The 22056-nt window shown below is 38.9% G+C and overlaps 1 protein-coding gene across 4 annotated transcripts; it reads left to right on the forward strand.

The window, feature by feature from the left end:
- Window positions 1-46: 46 nt before the first annotated feature.
- Window positions 47-21461, forward strand: wdr25 (WD repeat domain 25). Of its 4 annotated transcripts, none has more exons than XM_042387929.1 (7): window positions 47-253; window positions 1475-2226; window positions 7455-7602; window positions 15992-16122; window positions 17652-17822; window positions 18490-18630; window positions 21134-21461. In XM_042387929.1, the coding sequence occupies exons 2-7, from the start codon at window positions 1489-1491 to the stop codon at window positions 21353-21355; spliced, it is 1551 nt and encodes a 516-aa protein (XP_042243863.1). In that variant the 5' UTR covers window positions 47-253; window positions 1475-1488; the 3' UTR covers window positions 21356-21461. The 4 variants fall into 4 exon arrangements, with proteins under 4 accessions (XP_042243863.1, XP_042243866.1, XP_042243865.1 ...); XM_042387931.1 differs by lacking the exon at window positions 47-253 and adding an exon at window positions 3624-3771 and having other exon boundaries at window positions 2139-2226; XM_042387930.1 differs by lacking the exons at window positions 47-253; window positions 1475-2226 and adding an exon at window positions 5829-5949.
- The last annotated feature ends 595 nt before the right edge of the window (window positions 21462-22056 follow it).

Below are 22056 nucleotides of genomic sequence, written 5' to 3' on the forward strand. Positions count from 1 at the left end.
CCACTTGGAAGCTTGTTATTTTAAGATAATTTTGATACAAAAATGTTTTTTTCCCTGTATTTTTTTAAGGTTAATTTCACATGAAACCTAGCAACTTAAATTAAATATACATACATATAATTGGATAGATGTCGGAAGAGAGGGACAGACATTTGGTTCCTACCGGCTGTTTTTACAATTTGCGGGATGTTGGACAGCACACATACGTCTTGACTGTTTTGGCGTTTCAGACATCGGATACAATTGCTTACAGGTACACAGTATTTTACTGGACATCTTCGTGTGTAAGCTAGCAGTGTCAAAGTCATTATTTGAGTCAGAAATGCGAAGAACTAACACTAGCTAACGTTAATATTGCGATGTAAACGTTACGAGAATAACGTTTCCCTAACGTGCAAACTTCGGTATAACGTTAGTTAGTCTATAATAGGAATTAAGTAGGAACAATATAACTTTCATAGCTACAATGACTTTGCTCTGTCCAAGGTAGTGAGTTAATTTGGTAGTAGAAGGTAATTATAAGTTAGCTAACATTACTCTGTGTTTTGGCAATGTTCACTGATAACAGAAACAGCCTAAAATATTGTCCCCTTTCCCCTTTTTTAAATTGTTTTCTTTAAGTGCAAGCAGCCCTCTAGTTTTTTCTTCTTGTTTCTATTCAGTTGATGCCATAGACTGTAAATAAAGATACTTATCTTTATATACAGTCAATGGTTGATGGACATTAGACATGGCAGCTCATCAATGAGGATAACCTAAGTTAAAACAACAATTTTAAATTTGTTGTTAAATTTCCAAGTCATGCTATTTTCATGTAGAAACCGCTGTTGTAACAAAACTCTGAAATGTGACATGTTAGTGGTAGTGATGGCTTAATGGATAGGTTCACAATTTTTCAATTCTGTCTTAAAACAACAGTCAGGTGCCCATATGAACACTGAAAGAGGAGGTTTTCCTTGCTGTAGTCATTCCTCCTGTTCATACTGGCTGTTTAAAGATCTCCTTTAAATGTGCTTACATTGTAAGTGATGGGGGCCAAAATTCACAGTGTGTCCACACAGTTATTTTGTGCAAAAATGCATTTAAAAGTTTATCTGAAGCTTATATGAGGCTTCAGCAGTTCAAGTTAGTCATATCAAGTGGATATTTGCCACATTTACAGTCTTTTTAACATCAAATTCCCTCTTTGTGTGTATATTAACGAAAAGAGTGCACTAAAAAGACTCATCACTTACATTATAAGTGCATCATGAAAGGATCTTCTAATGGTCAGTATGAATAGGAGGAATGATTATGACAAGCAAAGCCTGTTTCAAAAAGCCTGTTGTTTTAAGACAGACTTGAAAAATTGTGAACCTGTCCTTTACATCCTACTTTTAGATATAGAAATATCCAGGCAACCACTAGATGTCACTCTTGGGCCTGTAATGAATTAACTACACTGACATCTCACCTGTCACCTCTTTCCAAACAGGGTGTCATGTGAGGATGTCTTCACTAGTGGCCTATGAGGATTCTGAGTCTGAGGATGATTCTTTGGATCAAAAGGAGGGAGGAGGATCAGCTTCTGTCCATACTGGGTCTTGCAAACAGGCAAAAGACAACCAAGAAGTCAGGGGATGTAATTTTTTTGAGGTAACACCCAGCCCTCACAACTACACAGCTGACCCTGACAGGACAATGTTGAAATATCATGAAAACGTCCCAGAAAGAAACAGTTCATCACTACTGCCGCAGAGCTGCTTTGACAGGGAAATGAAATATTGTAGTAGTGGTGCAGCTCAAGATAAACATTTTAGAGAAACTGCCGCTCCTCTGTGTTTACCTGGTACTCAGGGGAAGCTCTCAGAACTGCAGACTCCTCCTCACATGGCACAAAGCTTCGGCGATGGGTCGAACACAACAAAAAGACCTCACACTGTCCCATCTGGTGTCAGACCATACATTCCGAAGAGACAGAGACTTGTCACTTCAGTAGAAAAAGCGGGCACAAAGTATCCAACAGAGCAAGTCCCAGGGAGTCAGACCAGGGACAGCCAAATTCTCTTAGACGTGTCGACGAAAGTGAAGCCATATCTTGCTCACAAGCCTGGAGCTGCAGGGATACCGAGGAGGCTTCTAATGAGTCTGGGAGGCCACCAGGGCCCGGTAAACACAGTGCAATGGTGTCCAGTACCTCATCTCAGTCATCTGCTGCTGTCTGCCTCCATGGACAAGACTTTCAAGGTAACGATAGCAACAATAAGGCTAGACTAGACATGGGCCTTCTTCTTCAAATGTGGCTTAACTAATTCAGGTTAACATGCTGCTATCAGACTAAAATAATCCTGTTATTTCTCATCCAGCTAATTTGGTTCTTTGAAGGCAGTTAGAGGTTTGATTTGTTAATCCTGGATGAAGTCATCTCGAATAATAAAGGCAAAAATGATTAGAGAGTTGAAAGAATGATCAGTATTCATGTGATTGGCTGACTGCTGATCATATGATTGCTGTTAAAAGTGGTAGGTGTGTTGGGAACTCTCCCAGCATGCACTGGGGGAATAGATTCATTGACATAAGTCTCATTTTAAGTGTGTTCCTGCATTGTTACTACTGTTCTACATTGTGTTTCTACTGTTTCCACACTTTCATCGCTGATAAACAATTAGATGTTAGCAGTGAATGTGGTAAGACTGTGAATGTTGCTATGACAATTTAGTTGTAGCCTATATTTTATCATGTAAAAGTATAGGTAACTCTTAATTATAACAAGTAAATTGTGATAATTACACCAATAGATCATAATGATTTATCATTAAAACCTGCGTGTTTTCATCTAAAATCATAATTATGTCAACATTCTTTCATGATAAATCTGAGAAAGTGAGACATTTGTATCAGAAAATCAGTTCATACATGCTGTTCACCCTAAAACATCTCGGCCATGATCCAGCTGATGTTAGCAGGTTTGGGCTTAAGGACTTGTTGCTATGACAACAGTTCCAGATGGCTTTTAAGACAGCTTCTAAGAACCAAAAAATCCAGACTCATGTTCAAATCATCAACAGTCCAATCTGGATCACTCTTATCCACATACAAAGAACGGAGCCCTGATGTGCTTAGCCTCGGAGGCTTTGAAAAACAATAAAGGAGAGATTCATTGCCTCTGCAGTGCAACATTTCCAATAATGAAGGCTTGTTTTATTGACTTATTTTATTTAAATTGATGATTGCAATTAAAGTAACCATTGAAATTTTTCATTCTGCTTTTTCTCATGTGATTAAAATTTGTCAGACTTGGTTATGGGTCACTTATGGACTGCTCCATATACATTTTGGTCTGGCAAAAAATCCATTTATCAGAACAGTGTCAGGCAGGTGCCAAGTGCATTGGAGAGGTCTAAGGGGAAAATCACTTACCTGACATTTAGTGTAATTGGCACAGTGACACAGGCAGAGAGATCATATCTGCCCTGCTGCCTCACTTTATAAATGTACCACAAACCACTTTCTTTAGAATCATATCTGTCACTGTCAGTTGAATTTGTGTCAGGACCCATGGGACTTCCTATCTCTTTCTCTCTCTCTCTCGGTCTCTCTCTGATTCCCCCACACCCTCCTTCCTTTTCTTTATTTCACACCAGGAAAACAATTACCTTGCGAGGCAGCTGGATTACATCCATCTTGTCAGACTTCAAGTTATGCGCTTGTGTCCGAACCACCGGTAGTTCGGACTAATCAGCGCGTTATGAGGATTCTCGCATGATCTTGCGAATCCAGCTGCCCCGCAAGGTAAGACGGTGATAGATGGTGATAGACAGATGGTTCATCCAATCACCCGCTAAGTATTTTTTTCAAAGTGCCTGCCCTTTTCCAAACAGTGTCCAAGGATGACTTCTCAGATGGTTCTGTGATCCATCTGATGCGTCAGGTTAGGAAAACAATCCCTCATTTCCCGCCTGTAAAGGTCAAGCAATGCAGGTGACTGCCAGCGACGGAATATTTCTGTCCCAGTACGAAATCACGCACCTCACCAATATCCTGTGAGAACTCTGAATAATTAATAATTTAAATATGCATGAGATCATTTGCATAATCATACAAGTGCAGCAATATGGCAGCCACCTCTTCTGGCACCTGGAAGTGCTGTTTGGAGCAGATGGTGGAGACGAGGAGGAGAGGGGACGAGAAGGTTTGGTTGTTTGTATGCAAGGATTTCTCTTCCTCTCCCTCTCAGGCTACGTAACCAGATGTTTTCTGTGAGACGAATTGTTAGAGGAGCATATGAAATACTCTTAATTGTCTATGCACAAGTCTCCTGAGCCATTTTGCTCATTTTTAGTAGGGGGATTTCAACAGGTTGTGTTTTCCTCTCCAAATGTTCATAATGAACTCAGAGATCTTCAGCTTCCACATAGTAATTTCAGTTATAACTTGTCAAAATCTGACATGAAAATAGTGCTAACAATATTACAATTTTCTACTGCAGACAATTTTCTAATTATCTTGGCCAAGATTTATTATGATTGTGATGTAATCTTGATAAATATTCAATAGTAATGGCGAATTTTAGCTTAAAGTAATCAAGTAATAAGCGGGTGGCAGAAAATAGGAGATGTTTCCCTTCATAGTCATAGCAGTTCAGAAGACAGTTATTTATTGCAATAATAAAAACCAGTGGCCATCGGGCACTTTTTGATATATTTTATGTAATAGCCACTAAAAGTATTTCCAATTGTATGGCAAATTTTCAATAAATTGCACAATTTAACGCCTCTGGTCAACAGTTTATCCACTGTTGTAGGTCAGTAATTGAAATACAGTATAGTTAAATGTAGGTAACCATAGCAACAATACTTCACACAGCTTCACACTGGGTTACCAATTAACTTTTAGTAGTAAAACCTAATGATGGATCAAACTGACTACAAACATAAAAAAATGCAGAGTGTAAGTATGCAGAGTGGCATCATCATCGATTCAATAAATCTGACGATTATTTCTTCAATTAACACAGTTAACAGTCCAAAAACTCAAAGATATTTAGTTTACTATCACACAAGACAAAGAAAAACGTTGGTTTCTCACAATTGTGAACAAGCTGGAACAAGGGAATGTTTCACATTTTTGGCTGATAAGTAACTTGAATGACTTATCAATTATTACTATTGATTATTACTATGTGGTTAAGGTCTAAAAAAATCAAACACTATTTTGATGTTAACACGGTTTAAGTACAGTTTAAGTTTTTCTTTGGTAAGCAGCAATGGTATAAGTACTTTAATACATTCTGAGGTGTGTTGGTGTAGAAAACAGGCTCGTATGTGAAAATCCCTTTTTGCCTCACAATGGGGCGTTTAAATTGTATGTCTTTATTGATTATGTCTTTCAGCACTCTTTCACTTTGACTGCAGCTTGTGTTTGGCTTAAGAAAGACAGGGGACACAGTCTATGAAGTCTCCTCATGAAGATTTTCCTCCTTGTACTTGCGTTTCTTCACCAACACCCTTCAGGCTTCCCGCTTCTCTTCCTCCATTCTGTCTGCCAGTTTCCTCAGAAGCAGAGTCGGACTATTATTATTCCAGCCTGTTTGGCAGCTGTTGTCGCCATGGCTACAGCAGGTGTAAGGCAGCAGTTTTAAGTTGATAACACGAATACCAATTTAGTTTTAATTACCTAGAGTCATTTAGAAAGCAGATTACCCAATGAGTCATCAGCATGTCTGTTAAGTGGCCGGTGAAATTAAAGGGGATGCAAATAAACAAATGCTCGTTTTCACCCATGCTCAGGTCTCACATTGTATGGGATTATTGCAATTATGTATGCACTGAATGGTGTATTTATGGAGCATTTCATTAACACTGTCATTCATAGGAAACAGCCTGGAGACAGGGCTTAAGCAGCATGCCACTTTGTCGGACTTGCCATGAAGAACTGTGTTTGGCTGAATATATTGGAGCTTTTGTGACTGTACGTCCTACCATCAACAGATTTCCATGTTACCTTGAGGTGGCAGTGTTTCCCTAAGCCAAAGATCACACAGAGAGGGAGTCTATCCTGTTGCACAATGCATTGAAATATTCCAAATGAATGCATCGCTCTTATATTTAGTGTTTTTTTTTTTTTTTTTGCAATTTAAAATAACTCTCTCTGTCTCTCTCTGCCAGTTACTTTTTTCACACCCCGGAGGCATTTCTGGCATTCTGTTTGTTAAACTACCGCCTGCTGGATTGATATGTCACTCTCTCTCTCGTCCATCTCTCCCCCCCCCCCCCCCGTCTATCTCCTGTGGGAGCTCTGGTACACTACTTCTCAGTGTGTTTCATATGCTGACTGGAGGAGTCATATTTAATAATGAAACACAGAGAGAGGCAGAGAAGGATCTGCAGTGCCCCACAGATCTTCAAAGTTCCTCTGTGGCCCTGGTGATGCTGGGAGAGGAAAAAAAAAACAAAAAACAGAAAAAAACCTTCTCATCATTAGTGTAATACCTCACCTCAGTGGGCACCAGACAAGACCACCCACTGTATTTCAGGCCCGGCTTCAGGGAGACGCTTTTGTCTTTCTGACAGAAAATCATACTCCTATGAACAGGAAATCTGATGAAAAGCGTGTCACAATATTGACCAACCTTCTTGCAAAGTGATCTTTTTGAAGTGCAAAATTACCACAGAAATGACTAATGACAAAACCACCTAATTCTCAGATTAGCACTTCATTCATAGATAGAATAGTCACGGTGGTCACAACAAACAGCCGGGTGCTTTTTTCTTCAGTCTGTGATCACAGGAGCCCTTGACAATATAAAACCATTAAGCCATAACACCTCACTGAGAACTGATTTATAGGCACACTCAAAAGTAATTAGTGCGATTAATTAATTAGAAAGGTTGTTTTTTGCTTTTAAATCCTCCAAATAAGCCTGATTAGTACTTATCATGGCATTTTTTTCCCGCAGCACTTTGCTCAGTCATTTCATGTTGTTTCATTACAGTAGAATTTAGCCAAGGAAGACTTTGATTGTATCTTTTTCAGCTTTGAGAGAAAGACAGAGAGAGAAACAGAAAAGAGGGAAAGGGACTAGTTGTCATTCACGCAGGAAAACATTTTAGAGCTGGAGGACAACGTTGCGTGCGTCAGCTCTAAGGACCTGGCAGAAAAAATTTCAGATCAGTGGCCGCCAAATACTTGGTTCTCAGTAAACTGCCTTGAAACCTCGTCCAAAGCATGCAGGTCCTTTTTCTCATGCTTGTGTGAAACCTGCAAAGACTGAGCACAAATTATTTGTATGTGCTCTTCTGGATATGAAAATTGCTGAAAACCATTAAGCAACATCATTTCCTTTCAATTCAAGTCATTCTGTAGCACAAACTTTCTTTAAAAACTTTTTGGCTTTTGCACAGTATGTAAAAATGTCTTTGTTACTGCAGTCTAGTTGTGTTTGTGACTTTGGCTTTATGTGATGTGTCTGGCAGGTGTGGGATGGAGCAGAGAGCGGACAATGCCTGAGGGTTTACACCTGCCATTCAGGAGCTGTGCGAGATGCCTGTTGGACCCCCTGCGGGCGATGCCTCCTCACTGGCTCATTTGACAACACTGCTGTGATCACAGACGTAGAGACAGGTGAGCAGCGACACTTTATTTCTGAAGGTCTGATGAACACAGTGTCACACAGCAAACCGCTGTGTTTACTCTTTGAAGTACGTCACCTCTGCTGAACTCAATATTAGCTGTAATATTTGATACATCCAGTGTTTCCTCCCTCTGTTGAGGTACTAAACCAGTATAACCGTGGTGGACCTATTTTCCTCAAATATTGAAAAAGTTACAGTCAAACAGCATTAAATTTACTTAATTGAAATTCAGTTTGAAGTGCTTTTCATCAGACATTTTTCTCTAAGCTATTGTTGTGGGAAAACAAAACTTTTTGGCCCTTTCAGTTCTTTCAATTTTAGCATTTTTCAAACTTGAATTTAAAGTTAGCATAGTAATATAAGTGTGGAGTGACTTTAAATTGCCTTGAGCCCCAAAACCTGTTAGACCCATTGCAAAGCTGCTTCTCTCTCCTTTTCATTCTCCTCTCTCTATAGTTGCGACCATTTCAAAGGGCTTCAAAATCCGCATTTGTAGAGCAAATGCATCATGACCAGTTTAACTATCCAATTCCAACGACTCCTCCAAATGCAGAAATGCTGCTGCCTTTTTCCCCAAAACTTCAATGAAACAACCGGCATTTCCTTAAAGCCTGTTGCATCCCAAGATCCATTGCGGCCCAGTTAAGTTGTGCATTCAGTCCACGTCAGCTTATGATGTCTGACATTTCTACGTTTAGTTTGCAGCAACATCATTTCTTTATCATAATGTATATAAAGGATTATAACAGTGAACATATCACAAAATATTAAAGCTGCCAACAACAACTAACAGAGCAGTTTAATTATAATGTCATCATAAAATATGTAAATGTGTAATTATTATTTACATTAATTACTCCTTGCAGTGACCTTTTTGTTGCTGTGCTGCATTGTTTTCTACAGACCTGAGAATCTGCAGTGACACTGCAGTGAATTATCTCAAGACAGTCTCATATAGAGAGCGGGTCGATCCTCTAAATTAAGTTGTATGAAGGCTCATGTTCACCTCAATGGAGACGCCTCTCCTTCTCCATCTCTCTGTATCTCTCTTACACATACAAACACAGGTGTACAGTACACAATTACAAAGAAAACAACCATTCTTCATGTCTAAAAATCTTTATTTGAAGGCATTTTTTGTCTATCAACAGTAAAAATCCACTTTGAGACTAATCCACTGGCTCATTGTGTTTGTCGGCCCTTTTGTGTGCTCGTACAATGCATTTTCAAGGTGACATTTACAGGAGATCAATAATTTGGTTTGCTTTGGAAATGCTGTGCTTTCTGGCTAAGTGTACATTTAACAAGCATGGCAGAAGGGATGAGAACAACTCAACTCAACTGCACACAATCAACTGCATGTAAAAGCACACACTCTATTACAGGAAAACCACTTATGTTATGTTAGTTCAGCAGCTAACATAACATTCGCTCATTTCCTTTATCTGTAACAATTCATGAATTCCTAGAAAGCCAAATTTAAAAACATTGATAATAATCTATAGAAAAAAATCTGTTTGAATTGAACAGATTGAACAGGACGTATCACCTTAAACTCCCTGTATTTGTCCCTTCTGTTCATTAACCAGCATTTACCAGAACACATTGCAGCGCTTATATGTACAAGAAAAGACCACAGAGAAGCTTATCAGAATGAGTTAACATACAATAGACATCGTTTTGAAGCCCCCGTGGCATCTACATCTCTAGGGTCAACACATTGCTGTGGTGACGTGCTGCCGTTTGCATTTCCCCTCTCAGCATGTCTGTCAATACTGCCAATAAAGCCTACGGATAATAGCTTGGCCAGCCCATTAAACACACAGGCAGCTCCAGGAAGGGGATCAATAATGGATACATCACAGCAGGAGCAGCCACCATGACCTTACACTGGAACTTCACAAACCACAACTATAAACAAACAAATGTTTATTTTGGTCTTATACTTTGGCTGCCACCAGTGCCCTGCTGAGCGATATAGGATGCCCAAGTGGGTTCAGACTGTCAGTTTTGAAGTAATGTCAGATTTCCAGAGAGCTCCGACAATGCAACAGCCTTTCCCTTTTTGTTCATATTTCATTATTCTTATTTATATTCATACTATGTTTATTTTCTGTTTGAATATAAATTCCAATAAACTATGTTTGGTGGTTGTTGGCAGATGTGTGCTTGCATGCATTCCTATGGCAGTACAAGATTGAGGAAATTCAATTTAGTTGCATATTAATATGGGAGTTGGGAATTCCAGTTCCTGTTTCTGCACAACTGTAGTGCATACAGCTAAGATCCAGGTACTGACACTTAATAACCAATCACACCCAAGCAGTAAGAATACTACACAGGCCAAGCTGCATGCATAATTTGCCTCGTAATGATTTCAATACAGACTAACATAATTATGATTTCTCATCACAGTGTAGTAAGCTTATCTCCCATTCTTCCAGGGGATTTATACTTCAGACACATGTGACACACCAAGGTTTGGGCATAATTATGACAGTGATATTTGAAAAATTAATGAAGCTCCTGATGTTAATGCAGTCTATGTGTTAACTCCTCCAGCTCTACCAGGAGTGATGGGATACTGAGGGAGCAGAGTATGGAGTGTTTGGCTCGTCAGACCGCAATCAGGATAAATGTGATCTTTACACTCTTCAATTTAATGCAGAGCCTCTCAACTACAACGAGGAGGGCAGCTGGGCCTATTCTGTTCAATTGGGCTCTCTTTGGAGAGGTGTGTGGGCCCTTTAATGAGCCCAGTGAGAGTCTTGCGCTTTCTTCGTAGGACACCTGACCCCGTTTTTAACCTTAGCATACCCAACCAGATGCTGCACCAATAGGTATGTTTACAGAGAAATGGAATTATAGAGGAGCCCATGCATCCAAAATGGTGTGTGGGCCCATTTTCCCCGGCCATCTTTGCAGTTGTTCCTGTGTCCAATTTAATTTGTCGAATCTTATATAAACTCCCAGTGGGCCACGGACAGGCTGTCACAGCTGAATGGCAATAGTAAAGGGGGGAGAAGGATATAGGGTGGGAGAGCAGGTTAAGAGGCATAATGCAGAAAGAGAAAGGCAGAAGAGAGGAAGAATGCAAGAGAAAGAAATCAAAAGAGGCAGAATAAATCCAGTGGAAGAGAAACGGAAAGAGCAGGAGTTGGGGAGTGGAATAAATGAATTTCATCTGGAGGGCATTAGTGTGAAGTGGCAGCTGTTGTCCAGCGCTTTCACGGCTGTCCTTGGAAAAGCTGATTGGCGGAGGTTGGCATAGGAAAATAGGCCCATATACCCACAGGCAGCCGCAGGTTGATGTGTCAGGTTGTGCATGTGCATGCAGGACTTGAGTCATCTGTCCAGATCCCTTCAGGCACTGCCAGAATCCTCCTTGCTGTCCAAAAACCAATAATACACAAATATAGCGCCAGCACTGGAGTGGGCTTATAGAGTGCCTTTCGCCTGACTTTGGCTCCGCGAAATCATGCTTGATGAATGTTACTAAAGGCTTCAACAGTAGTTAGGTTGTACGACGGAGTTTCACATTATTGCAGTGAGATGCATCATTTTTTTCTTACTAAGAATGGGCTTCAAGCTACATGTTCCAGTAGTGCAAGGGCAAAATAATGAGTCACATTGCTGGGTTGAGTTTTAGGGTCATCCCACCAAAAACTGCTGGTTTAAAAAAAATAATTTGGGTGTTATATATTGGAGTAAACCAGGCTATCCATGTAACCCACACTGTCAGAAAGTCTTCTTTTTTACAGCAAAATCCACATGCAGTTGTGCAGAATTTTAAGCACTTGTACCAGATTGTTACCACTCACACAGTGGGCTTCCAGCTCAAAAATTTTGACTGGGACATGTGTTTGCTGCAATTATTTCAAGTACATTATTCCTAACAAACTTTTACTCATCATTGTTTTTACATGTTTAATAGTTACTCGGCCAATATGATGTAATTTTGACTAAACAGAAATGTACGTAGTTATGATTTCAGAAACTTAGGGCTTCAACTAATGATTATTTTCATTATCGATAAATGGGATTATTTTCTCAATGAACTGTTTAATCATTTGGTCCATAAAGTGCCAAAAAATTGTGAAAAATTACAATTTCCCAGAGTCAAAGGTGACATCTTAAAATGTCTTGTTCTGTCCCACCAGTGGTGCTAAACCTAAAGATATTCAGTTTACTATCATGTATGACAAAGAAATGCATTAAATCATCACAAACAACTAATTTTTGGTATTTTTACATTAAAAAATGACTAAAACGATTATAAAATTATCAAAATACTTGCTGCTTAATTTTCTGTCTATCAACTAATCAATGAATCAACTGATGGTTGATACTCTACAAAAATAAATGGTAATTATCTTAACAGTATGAGCTGTGAGCATGAAAAGACATAATTATTTTCTCAGTTACAGTTTATGTAAATGACAGAAAAACGTCTCTAGGGGTATCTGGTCAATCAAATCTACACCTGGTACTTTATATAATCATAGGTCGGAATTTATGAAATGATCCAAGAGTTTTAATCTTATATATGTAAATTTCACTCAAAGTTTCAAATAACATTACCAACATGCTTTGTCTTTATAAACACTGCAACACTGAAGTATTTTCTTCAATATCTTCCATTTTACCTCCTTAACACCTCATTTGCATATTCAGCGAGGTAACCAGTACAGCGTGGCTGTATAATCACAGCAGCCTTAAGCAATGCACACCAGAAGACAATGTATGCAGCAGCACACAACGAAGCATTTACTCCAAATGCCACCGGCAAGCATATTTGCATTTTGACCTACTTTGAAGGCTTTGTTTTACAAGAGTAACCTGCTAGGTTGACACAGGTTTTCCCCGTTAAGTTACAAAAAAGATCCACTTTTCAAAAAGCAACTAATGACTTAAACTCAGATCATTCTATATTGAATCATTGGTAGATTGATAGGATGTACTGTATGTGTATACTTACTGTTTCTGTGATGATATGATCCAACATGAAGCAGGATGTGTTCCCAGAGGTCTTTACGTCTGGTGTTTTGCAGCTTTATTACTTCAAAGTACTAAAGTATTTTCATCCCCCCCTAGGATTTATGTTTTAATGTCTCAGTGAATATCTATAGTATTAAGTATATTAATGCAATACTAGTGTCATCAACAACCCTTGATTGGATAACTGTCACCTGCTTGTGCTTTTAGGTTTTGTTTTTTTTGTCGTGCTTGGTTGTCAGTGGAGGGGTGCTAATTAAGCGCATGATCACTGAAGCACATTCAAGCCCAATTATCAAGGTTAAGGAGCCATTACAATACATTAACACCTCTTAAATGTAGCTAAATTTGCCTTTTTCAAAGAGGTTAGCCAGTGTTTGTGCATGCATGCTGTGACAATTGCCTCGCAACTGTTCCTACTTTGGAGTTAGATTTCAGTTGAGCTGGAAGGTTTATTTTTGACCTTGGAAACAGCAGCTTGACAAAAAAAACAACTTACATATTTACTTTGCTTCCTTACTGTCACATTGTAAATCTGCAGTATCTTTGCTGTCGTGATCAATAGCTATACAGGAGCACAGTAAGCACACTGTACAGTGTATAAGGTAGCACATAAACTTTTCATTAAGATTGAAATAATAAATCAAGATTCAGTCATTTTAAGTCTCCTCACCTTCTCATTTATCTGGACTCAGTACATACTTAATGTCACGTATCTTTAAAAGATCAAACTAGTTACAAATGTGGCTTATTAAGCCTATTTTCTATATTTTTTTGGATAAGGCTTGTCAAAACCAAGTAATGTGTTTCTAACCTTTGCTTATGTGCAGTGACAGCACCCTGCTTTGGTGGTGCCGGTAATGAGGCAGAATATCCATTTCATCCCAGCCTCCTACTGCTCTAAGGGGCTCATCCCTGCCATCCCAATCATCCCTAATGTCCTCTGCTCTGCAGTCATCCAGTGTGTGTCAGCTCTGCACACAGATCACATTTCTTTCAGGACTACAAAGTAAACTATCGGGAGGGAGGGACAGATCACCGCAGTCTTCCCTTATCTCCCCTCTCGAGCAAGCTAATTAATCTTGCTTAATCAAAACATGACGAGGCCCTATTTATTACGAGGAGAATGTTGATTTCTCATCGTCTTGCCAAACATGAGTTTAAAATCTAGATGACAGATCTTCTCCGTATCACCACGAGGGTAAGCCAATTAAGCAGGAAGTGTGAGCGCAACGAAATTGGCTGTTAAAAACTTTGGATCAATGCAATCGAGTTTGGGAGCAAGCTAGTCCGCCATTAAGTGAAAGCAGGTCCATTTCTGCTGCAGTTTATTAGCTGTGACTCATTCCCCCTTTTCTAAAAAGGCTTGGTGGGAATGTTCTGGTACAAGTGTGTAATGAAGTGCGTTTTTTGTTGTGGGCTAACTGCCTAAGACTGTTTTGGATGGGGTCTTTGTTGTTTGTTTGATGGATTTAATGAGGTGCCGTTGAACCCTGAGGTGTACTGCTTTGCATAGCCTTTGACTGAGCTGCTGGCTCATAGTCTGGCTTGGTTGCTTATGTAGCCGTCTTCATTGTTTCCCAGGAAACTAATTTTTGGTCGCACCATGTCAGGCTTAATTATATTTAAGCCCCTCGGTGTTTTTGTTTTGTTTTTAAGTATGACACTTTTTAATTGATTTAGATAAAGCCGCCTCTAGCCAAAACAGTGTTTTATATTCTGTTTTTTCTTCTCTACATCACTACGTCTTTGTCAGTTTAGATTATCTTTGTGTCCTGAGCGAGGTATAAATCAAGTAGCTTCTCAAAGACTGACGCATGCAGACAGGCTCTTGCAAACCCCACACAATAAACAACAAAAGCCATGCAATCTTAGAGATGTTTGGTCAGTCCCTCAATGGATCGCACGCTCATCATCACCATCATTAAAGTGAGTTAGAGACATACAGTTCAGTTGTTGAACTGCTCTGGGGCATCCAATGATATAAAAGTCTTGATTTTTATCGCAAGAAACTCTCCACGGTCCCTGTGTGAGATTATATGAAGCTTTTTTTTTTTAATGACAGAAAGACACATGATCAAAAACACTCGATGCGTTCAGCCTGTAAACAAGCTCAGACCCTCCGTCTGACCTAAGAGATCACAGAAAGCTTCTCTTCCTTTTAGTTCATTCCTTCATGGATTTCAGAAGCTACACTGATTCAGGAGCACTAACTTTGGCAGCAACTTACAGCTAGATTCACTGTATCCTTTATTAGCAAGCTCGTTTGTGAATCACTGTTTATCAACAAAGGCGACAGCACAATTTAATTACACCCAGTGTTTACTGCACAGAAATCTAATGGGCCCTTCACGAGGAGGATTGGATCCTCACAGTGTGCCCAATTAATAAACCAAAGAGAAATTTCAGCACAGTTTGCATCTCAGGAGAAATGTAGTTGAAATTTATTGTTTAGTTTAGTCTTGACAGCTGAGAAAGACAAAATGTCTAATCAAGCTTTTTGTGCAGCACAGACTGCGACAATTTGGTCTGAACTTTTTTCTCCCGTAAACGGTGAATAAAATGTGCAGAAGAACACACTCACAAGATGTAGGTGCCCTGTTGGTTTGTTTCTGGAGAATTTTTTTTTTTACATCATTTTAACATGAAAAAAAACCAACAAAAAAGCTTATAAAGAGTCTCGCATGCAGAGTCTATTTGTTTGTTCAGAGAGATGTGAGAACAGAAAACAAGCCTGAGGACAGAGTTGATCTGAAAATGAGTTCTCTACAGCTGAGTGGGCAACACACTCTTTACGTTTTACTACAGAGGATAAATAATCACTCAGTGACACAGTATTGTTTCACGAAGTAGATGATTAAATGAAGATTACATTACACTATTAAAGATACAACACTTATTCTTTGAAAAAAATTGGGGTCCTTTTTGTTTTATAAAATATATGGAGACTGCACTGTGGTCATAGATAGAGGTTATACTCTGCAGTTGACTGAATTTTCCGAACTCTTTTTGTGTTGGACTTATTTGCCCTTGATGCCATCATACTGGGTGTGAATATATTTTGCTTCCTTATTGTTGGATGTTATTTGAAAATATTGCTGATAAAAAGAAATATATTTTATGTCATATTCTGATTGAAAGTAACAGCATTCAGTATATAAGTTCAAGATGTTGCAAGTTGCTCTTTCCATAAGAATCTTAGCTTTTGACTTAACCATATAATAAAATATTAGACCAATCTCTCCGGATTTCCATCACAGTTCAACTCAGTGCTTCATAATTCAAGACTCCACTGACAAAAGTTGTAAAGATCTATAATTAAAGAAAGAAGCATTTCTTATTCTTTTCTGTGTGTTTGTGTGTGTGTGTGTCTCTCTCTGCAGGGCAGCAGGTAGTGAAATTGGACAACCAGTTCAAGGTGATGTGTGTGGCCCTGCATCCCAGCAACCCAGAGATATTCCTGACTGGAGGTTATGGTTCAGTGGTTAAGGCCTGGGACTCTCGCACCTGCAAGGTCAAACATATTACAGTACATCTATCATTTTTATCGACTCTGGTTCACCGACTGTTGTTTGACCTTTATAAATGTAAGGCAGGAAGGCTTAGAACAAATGCTCTTCACCCTCAGCTCCCTCCCACACACTCACAGTTAAACACGAACACAAACAAATTAGTCTACATTTGGCCGTGCACAATGACCCATACTATATTTCACTAAAATTATTACATCCATAGGAGTAACACTGCAGATTATCTCACTAATTGTTCAAAGAAAAATTTAATTTCATTCGGGACTCATAAATTGTTCCTGTGAAACTGCAACCTAATATTGCTATTAAGCTTAATGGACTGTTTAATATGATAATCCTATTCACTTTCTCAGAATCCGAATGCTCTCATGTAATTTTTCCCCCTCAGCAAACTGGATCGTTTCTCCCCGCAGGGTTTTAGATTTCAATATAACAGGGATTGCTTCTGCCAGTAGGTGTCAATGCGAGCAGGTGTCAATGCGAGGAGAGCGCGTCAACCACTCCTCAGCAAAGAGGTTGTTAATACAGCAGCATCCAGGCTGCCTGTCACTCTGAGCCCCGGGCTGTGTGTTGCTTGCTCCGGGATGAAATTACCCCACTAGATAAAAAGGACCACTAGACCATCTCACCCACCCACAGGCTCAACATTAAACAGTTAGTGTGAAGTCTTGCCAAACAAACTCATGAGATTGCTCCACAATGTTATGTTAAAACTGTTTGATAATCAGAGTCCAAAATGGGTTTATTGCCAAGTAGGTTTTCAAATACAAGGAATTTGCAAAAACAGGCAAATACTGCAAAATATAAGAAACATAACTTAAAAATTAACAATAGATGATATGAAAAAGTGTTATAAGATTAGGTACGATATGTCTGTATTTAAAAATAATGGAGCTGTGCATTTTTGTGCGTAAGAGCAAGAGTTCAAAGTTACAGAGGAAAAAGTTCAGTTAAGTTCGTATAAGTCAACAATTTTTTCATGGCAGATGAACGTTTAAGTTAACTAGAGTACTAAAGTTTACCTTAAACTAGAAGCCTTAAACATCTGATTTGGATGCTTTTTTGGCGTTAAATTTCAAAATATAAGTTATATAAGCTGTTGTTTGGACACTGCTTCAATGTGATACAGCACCTTGAGTTCTTGCAACATTGCAACAAATGTAGAAGCATGTTGATCAAAAACACTATATTAAGAGTGCATAAAAGGCAAATGTCTGAGTCTTTGTAGGAAAGGTCACTGACACAATGTACTTGTCTGCTTGTCATCCTGCCTTGAAGGTAGGATGACAAGAAGAAATGTGCTATAAAAGCATCATGAATAGCTTTAATATGAATTCCAAGTCAGTTAAATTGTACAAAATGTGGTATATATTTACTTTTGATTTTACTGAACACTTGACATGCAGATTACATGGCATATTAACTACCTCAGAGCAGCCTGCATGTTTTTTTTTGTTTTTTTTTCAATGAATTTTAAGGGGCTTCCTGCTGATTTGTGCACGTGTGTTTTCAGGTGGTGAAAGTGTACAAAGCAGGAATCCAGCAGACCTTGGACATTCTGTTTCTGAGAGGTGGTGTGGACTTCATAACAAGCTCAGACTGTGTGAGCAGAGACTCTGCGGACCGCACTCTCATTGCCTGGGACTACCAGACCACAGCCAAGGTCTCCAACCAGATCTACCATGTAAGGAAATCTGTGTATAAATGAGAAAAAAAGGCCCTTGAATGAATATAGAGCTGACTTGCACATAATTCTGAAATTGCCAGCTAAAAGGCTTTAAAGCAGTGGGAATTTTAACAGCAAATCTCATTTCCTATTTAAGGTACATTCCTGAGAATGTGTGAACCTCCTGATGTGAAACAAGTTGGTAATGAGGCATGTGGACCTGGCATATTTTGACAGTTACAAGGGTTTGGAGGGGGTGTGCACTGCACCTATTTAAAAAACCTTTGTGCTTTCAGATTTTTTGCACTGAATAGATTCTCATTCTTGAATCAGTGTCTCTGCAGTTGAAGCATTAATTGTACAGAAGAATACTGTGTACAGCAGTTACTTTAAGTCTCTGTACTACTCTCACAATATTGTTAATATAATCTAATAGAAACTGTATTGTTGCCTCAGAAATGGACATAGGGTTGGATCAACAGCTTTCTGAAACCGTGGATTGATTGCGTCATATTATGAAGTGTGTCTGTTTCCTTGTGCGCCTGTCGGACCTCTTGACATAACGCTTTTTCAGAATAGACTAGTTGACATTCAGCTGCCTTTATGGTTAGTAACAGCAAGAAAAGGTCAAATGCTGAAGTAATTTCCCGTCTGGATTTTTCCCTCCACATCATTTGACCACCAGGAGCGGTACACATGTCCCAGCCTGGCTCTTCATCCGCTGGAGGAGTCCTTCATTGCCCAGACAAATGGGAACTACGTTGCGGTGTTCTCCTCCCAGCAGCCCTATAGGATGAACAAGAGACGGCGATATGAAGGACACAAGGTCAGTAACGACTGTGGCCTCGGGGGCAGGGATGTGGGAGGTGGGGGGTTACACAGGCCTGATCAATAAGAAAAGCACTGGAGTCGGATGTACGCACACACACAAAACCTCATTCAAACAAAGCTGTGCAAAAACAGAATCATAAACCTATACACACTCATTGTAACCTACACAACACATAGTTGCTATGTAAGATCCATAGCCTGCGGCGTCTACTCTACAGCACCCTCCCCCAAAACAAACACACTAAGTACAATACAATATTTCCACTGAGCCTATATGCTGTAGATTATAAATATCACTCAAAACATGTTGAGTTGATACTGTGGATTGTTGATTTAAAAAAATGCAAAAAATGGATAGGAAACAAATTGATATCTCACACTCCAGTTTTTTTTTTCTTGTTGATGGCCCCGAGGTGCAAAACACAACATCAACAAAAAATAATTCCTGAAAACATCACATTTCTGAGCCTTTTTTTATGTTTTCTATATGATATAGTACTTTGAAGCAAAGACTTCTAACAGTGTTATCAACCAATCAGGGCATCACACAACCTTTACTGTCAGTACAAAAAAACAGCCTGAAAGCAAGTGTGTGTCATCTTTTGATGACAACAAGCTGTTATATTTAAAAATACCAACAAATATTTAAAAGGATAGGTTCAGATTTGTTCAAGTCTGTCTTAATGCAGTACTCACATGCTCGTCCCTTCGCAGCGTGACGTTGATGTAAGAGATGCAGGACAAAATCTACAGTCCCAGTTCTATATATAAAACTCATTCTAAATTCCACCAGAAGTTAAGATGAGACTTCAGTAGTCTGAATCCAAGAGGGTATCTTCAGAAGTTCGTCCTTTTGTATGGACTTCCATCTTACACATACTATATACACACTAAATAATGTATGGGCACAATGTGAATATTGTATCAATAAAGACTTAAAAAAATAGAAAAATAATCACAATAGTTTTAATTGAAATAGTAAGTGTCTTTAAGTGTCATCCTGCTCCAAGAAAAATACAGAATATATATATAAAAGACACTCAAACTGGGGCAGAATGATGAAGATTTAATTTGTATGTTTTACCTCTATGTAACCAGGGAAGGGGTGTTTCATATGGATAAAATCTTCCATCATGTTACATGTAATTTTATATCATGTTATTAGTATATATACTGATATAGTATATTTCCTTGAAATTCACTTGAGAAAAAAGTTTATATATAAAATAACTAGATCAGAATGTCTGTTTTTAGTTCATCCAGTGAGTTAAATGATAAAAATCAAGCCTAATGCAACCAGAGATATTAAAGAAGGATCACCTCCACCAGGGTATCTACAGGTCTTGGAAAGTCATAAAAAAGCATTTATTTCAATTCCCTCAAAAAAGGCCTTAGAAATTTAAAAACATTTTAAATTTCATTTTCAAAGGTCTTGAGTATTTTTTCTAGCATGATATAGACAGTAACATTAGTCATAACTGTTTTTTTGGTATGTGGTTGCGGGCTGTTTGACGTCCTACATCTATAAACTACAAGTTAGACTGGTGTGACAGGGGATTGTGCACATAGGAGGCTGTTAAATCCCACTTATCTGTGTCCGGGTCATTTTAACTGATTAATTATAGTACTTAAAGAAATATTATTATATACAGCTGAGAAGCACTGTCAAAAAACGTGATATAAATGTCAGTAAATTCATATGATTTATAGGTAATTGTAGGCCTTATTATCCATTATTTTTTGACTAGTATGACTGTGAAAAGGGTATTTAATTGCACTCTATCCAGTATTAAAAATGTCACTGCAGAAACCCTGTTCTATTGTGTCGTGGTATTTTTCCAGAAGATGCCCCCCGATCCACAGTCACATACTTACACACATTTAAGGCTGCAACCAGTGATTATTTTCATTCAGATTCAAATTATTTTCTTGATTAATTGCTTTGTCTATAAAATGTCAGAAAATAGTGAAAAATGCCCATTTCAATTTCTCAAAGCTCATAGTAATGTATTTTAATGTCTTGTTTTGTCTGATCAGCTGTCCAAATTTCAAAGATATTCAATTTGCAGTCATGTTTGATACAGAAAAGCTTCAAATCCTCACAGTCGAGATGCTGCAAACAGCATTTTTTGGCATTTTTGCTTAAAAATGACTAAAACAACTAATTGATTATTAAAACAGTTGCAGATTAGCTTTCTGTTGATGGACTAATTGACTAATTGTTACAGCTCTACTCAAATTCACACGTTGAAGACGCTCAGTGCAACCACAGCCTTGTTACAGCTGCTCCACCTAGTACTGTGTTTTATTGCCTTGCTCAAGGGCACCTCAGTGGTAGTATTAAGAGAGAGGCTACACTATCTCTTTTCCCTGCTGCTTGTGCTCCTGGATCACAATACAGTTATTATGCTGACATTTTATTATACTGATGCAAATGTTAAATTGGCTCTTGATGGAAAATTAACGCATCGTGACTAAGAGGTGTTTTCTTGTTGCAGGTGGAGGGATACGCGGTGCAGTGCGAGTTCTCTCAGGATGGAACTATTCTGGCCTCCGGGAGCTCCACCGGCTCCGCTCACTTCTATGACTACCAAAACGCTCGTATGCTGCACACTCTCCGTGCCCACAGCCAGCCCTGCCTGTGTGTATCTCAGCATCCTGTCCTGCCTGCAACTGCGGCCACTTGCGACTGGGCTGGCGAGATCAAGGTCTGGCACTGAGAACTCACAAAGTAAAAACGGACTTAAAAAGTTATAAGAAGTAGCAGGTTGGCCAAGAGAATGAAATGGAAGACTGTATTAAACTGAAAACTCATGGGTACATCCATTTTCAAGACTTTATCTCCCATATTCTCTTAGCGTAAGATGATAAGAATTTGGCAAAAAAATGCCTGGGCGGTCAAAGGAGGCAAATGAGGAGAGGAGAGAGGAGTCCAGGTTGACATTTCAGCATGAAGCATTTATTTTACGTCGCGCTGTGTACAACAGATCTACCCAACACATTCCAGCATCACCTACACACACAGACTGACTGCCCTCATGTAAGAGTGTCTGCTCAAATAATTGGCTGGCACATACCGTGTACAGGGTTACTTCAACATATAATGTAAATATGTGCATAAAGCCATTACCAAAAATACAGTATATACAATCTTAATAAATCTTTACACAACCAGATATAAATCTAATAAATATCTTGCATAAATAAATATATTTGAACAGTACAACTCCCCCAACCCACTTCCTGCTTGTTGTTACCCTCCTGGAACTGTTAATAGCTGTGCAAACCCCCGGGGAATTCTGGGAGAAGGAGAACAGGCAGAGGTAAGTTTTGTTCATGACACAGACAGATATCAGTTTTACTGTTAAGATTAGCTTGGCATAAATCTTCCATTATACTCCTCAATTAAGAAATACTTTGT

The sequence above is a fragment of the Thunnus maccoyii genome, chromosome 16, assembly GCF_910596095.1.
Source record: "Thunnus maccoyii chromosome 16, fThuMac1.1, whole genome shotgun sequence".
Taxonomy (NCBI): Eukaryota; Metazoa; Chordata; class Actinopteri; order Scombriformes; family Scombridae; genus Thunnus; species Thunnus maccoyii.